We start from the raw sequence: 3,555 nt of genomic DNA on the forward strand, positions 1-3,555 counted from the left end.
TAAGACAACATCTAAAATCACGTTATATAGAAAAGTAAACTTCCTGTACAGAATTGTGGTTTCAAGCATATCGCTCTAACGGATAATTACAATCACGAAAACCATGGTTCAAGAAGGAAACTTCAACTAGCTTTATAAACTGCGTGGTTGTAATTTATGTTACAAAGGGCAAGATCATAAACTATACTTCTAAGACCTTATATAATTTTCCGAATTATTAACCACTAAACAGTCACCTGGCACCTATCTAATAGCCCGGACTGCCAATTTTCAGTATCTATCCAGCTTTTCCAAGAACAGAGAACCAATCTCACACAAGCCCCTGTTTCAAAAGGAAAAGGGATACAGGAAGTAAACAAACAAAGGGAAAAATCTATCATTTCGAAGTAATTTTGGAGACACAACTAGGAACAGACAGATCGGCTGGAGTGCATACCAGCGCCCTTTGTTGTAAATGTCTCAAACTTTGTTCCATGCTAACTTGTACCATCTCAGCGAGCATCTCCTTTGCTTTTCCTGATTGCTCCTCACAATCTATCTGAGATATGAGATTGGACACAATGTTCTCTAATGTGTCAGGCTCAAGCTCAGACCTCGGGTAAGGAGTGTCTCTCAGCAACCTCAAAAGTGTTTGTGCTTTAGTCCGAGACTTGACTGTTCCTTGAACAGTCAGCTCAAGGAGCCCAGGAATCACACCTTCTCTGAGAATTGGTTCTCGGTATTTAGCGCGGTCACTCTGACACATCGTCAGGAGAGCTCCTACAGCATGTTCTCGGCTTTGAGCAGATCCACTTTCAAGCACTTCTACCACTGCAAGTACTCCCCCATCTTCAGATATCAATGAATTCCTACCCTCTTCATAACACATCAAAGATTCTATAATAGCAGTGCATCTTTCAGTAGTTTTTGAAGACTTTTTACAGGATTTAAGCAGAGAAACAGTAGAAGGAATTGGTTGTGCCCGCAGAATCAATAGTAGATTGTCTTGATAAGTTGACAGGTTGGAAAGAGCCATCACGGCATCGGCCTTGGCTTGTGAACTACCGTGCCTAATGATTTCCACTAGCAGAGAGAAAACACCAGAAGCACTAATTATGGGTTTAGTGGCAGGAGAAGCAGATAATGTGAGCAAAGCGGCAGTAGCATGATCCTGGAGAATTGCATTCTCTGATTGAAGAAAGCTAATGATGGGTTCTAGAGCACCAGCATCTATGATATTTATCTTGTTTCTGTAGGTGAAAAATGAAATGAAATAGTCAAACAACTAAGTTTGAAGCTCCAAAGAGAAATACTTACACTACAATACTGTTTGAAGTTGGCAAATTCACATTGTGATATTTTGTTAGCTTAGATCACAGAAATGGTAACTATACTTTCCTATCTGATGAAAAACAAGCAGTCCAGCAGTAACATAAACGAAGACATCTGGCTCTCATTTCATTAGGTTTATATAGTTTTTTCCAACTGATTTCCTCTTTATATAAAAATGTGGTTCTTTTCAAATTAAAATGATACTATAACGGATCAGAGTAGACAAATTATGAAAAACTGTAATCAGACTTTAGCTTCGATGTATAGAAGTCCTTAATAACTAGGATGGTCTACGGATTCTGTCACACAAGTCTACACATAAGGAATTAATGGAAGCTAGAAGGAGTGCACAGTTAGAATTGGAGATACAGAGCGGGAAGCAATGTAAAGGAGGAAAGGACTTGAAATTTTATCTTGACACACAAAAAGGAAAGAATCTTAAACATGGTCATGACTAAGAATTGAAATGAAATGTCAAAATAGGGTATATTCCTCGCAAGAATTGGAACAATGAACAAATACGAGTAAGAGCGATAAACAGTACAAAGCAATCACCGAAGTCTAACATAGTTTACAGCATACCAAAGTAGTAAGTCTAATATACATGGGTCATTCCATTTTAAAATTAAAATTTGATATTCCCCCATACAGGATTATGGAAAGAGCAATCCCTTTGAGTGATCTGCAAAACTAATATTGCTATTAAATATCAACAACCCACGTACAATTGAATATTTTAATCAAGAGTAGAATTTCTATATCAGAGAAAGGAATCCAATCCATGTGATGGCTTCATAAACAAGATAAAAAGAAAGGTAAAAGTGAGACAAGCAGATGAGGTAAAGAATTTAAAAGAAAGCAGCATGTGGATAAAAGAACAGCCCCACCTGCAAATTTAAGCAAGCTGATACTTAAAGCATCCCGTGTCAAGGGATCGATCGAAAAGCATTTTGAATAGATATGCCTCTTAACTTTTACTAACTTTAATAAATCTTCAAATAACAGTAGTATAATCTTTTAATGAACCAATCAAAAGTTGAAACTACTCTGTTCAGGCAATTCTTATCCTTGCGCATTTTGATGCTTCAAGGATCGGATTTCAGTTTGATCCTCATTCCATAACAAAAACAAAACAAAGGGGAATCTCAATGAAGCCCCACAAGAAAACAAGCACTTAAAAGAAGAACAAATTTCAATCTTAATCACTGAAAGTGGAGTTTCTTTAAATACAATAAAGATCAATTCTAACGTCACACATATAATTCCACAATCTGAAATTAAAAAATAGGACCATCTCTTACTTTTCCAAACCAAACAGAGAAGGGAAAAAGAACACAGTAAACTTAACGAAAAAGGCAAAACACAAGAAAAGTATCAACTTCCCTCACTAACACACTGATTCCGAGGGGAAAAGGATGTACAAGTAGAAACCAAAAGCAAGAAAGTGACGGAAAACTGAAACTCACAAACCCAAAATTGGAATCAGAATTAAGCCAACAAAATTAAACATACCCTTCGTCTTTTACAGCGAGATTAAGGAGTGCAAGAAGAGCAGCTTCATTAGATTCAAAAGATTCCGAACGAAGCATATCAACGAGAGGTTTAACGGCGTTAGAAAAATGACGGCGGTAACGTTGAGAAGTCTTAGTTAAACGGCGGATCTCCTTAGCCGCCTGTACTTTCAAAGTGGGGTCATCAGAATGAATAAGAAAAAGGGTTTTTTGGACTGCGGAGGACGTCGCCGTTCGCCGAATATCTCCGTCGGAAAAGCTGTCGGCGGCACTGACCAGACTGTTCAAGTACACAGAATTCTCGCCCTCCGAGTCCATAATTTTTTGGGAGTGAATTATTGAGAGCACTACAGAGTTATTGTATTAAATGGAGAAGAGAAAAATAAATATCTGAGCTGAGCTGAGCTGAGCTTATTCAAAGCTCAGAGGAAGAGAGCATATAGAAAATGGTTTAAAGGAAAGAGACAATTTAGTTAATGTAATATAGATGTAAGGTAGTTGCAGTAAACATATTTTATTTTAGTTTTGAGAAAGAAAAGAGAAAAAAAGAAACGTAAGGTTGAGATTTTTAAAGCAAGTAAAGGGGGTGCCGTGGCGTTAAGCAACAGTTATAAGAACCCACCACCAAAGGTTATATTAGGTAAATTATATGAAATAGTAATTGTTTTTAATAATATTAATACATGTCATGTATTTATTGATTTAATAAAAAGATCAAAAATATGTAAATAGT

At 36.8% G+C, this 3,555-nt stretch overlaps 1 protein-coding gene across 2 annotated transcripts; it reads right to left on the reverse strand.

Moving 5' to 3' along the window:
* LOC125848569 (uncharacterized) lies at window positions 1–3,264 on the reverse strand. Of its 2 annotated transcripts, XM_049528451.1 has the most exons (3): window positions 2,824–3,264; window positions 437–1,229; window positions 1–322 (listed from the first exon to the last, which is right to left on the reverse strand). In XM_049528451.1, exons 1-3 carry the CDS (start codon window positions 3,138–3,140, stop codon window positions 311–313), a joined length of 1,122 nt encoding a protein of 373 aa, XP_049384408.1. In that variant the 5' UTR covers window positions 3,141–3,264; the 3' UTR covers window positions 1–310. The 2 variants fall into 2 exon arrangements, with proteins under 2 accessions (XP_049384408.1, XP_049384407.1); XM_049528450.1 differs by having other exon boundaries at window positions 1–1,229; window positions 2,824–3,261.
* Between the last annotated feature and the right edge of the window lie 291 nt (window positions 3,265–3,555).

Source organism: Solanum stenotomum, chromosome 12 (genome assembly GCF_019186545.1).
Source record: "Solanum stenotomum isolate F172 chromosome 12, ASM1918654v1, whole genome shotgun sequence".
NCBI classification, from domain to species: domain Eukaryota; kingdom Viridiplantae; phylum Streptophyta; class Magnoliopsida; order Solanales; family Solanaceae; genus Solanum; species Solanum stenotomum.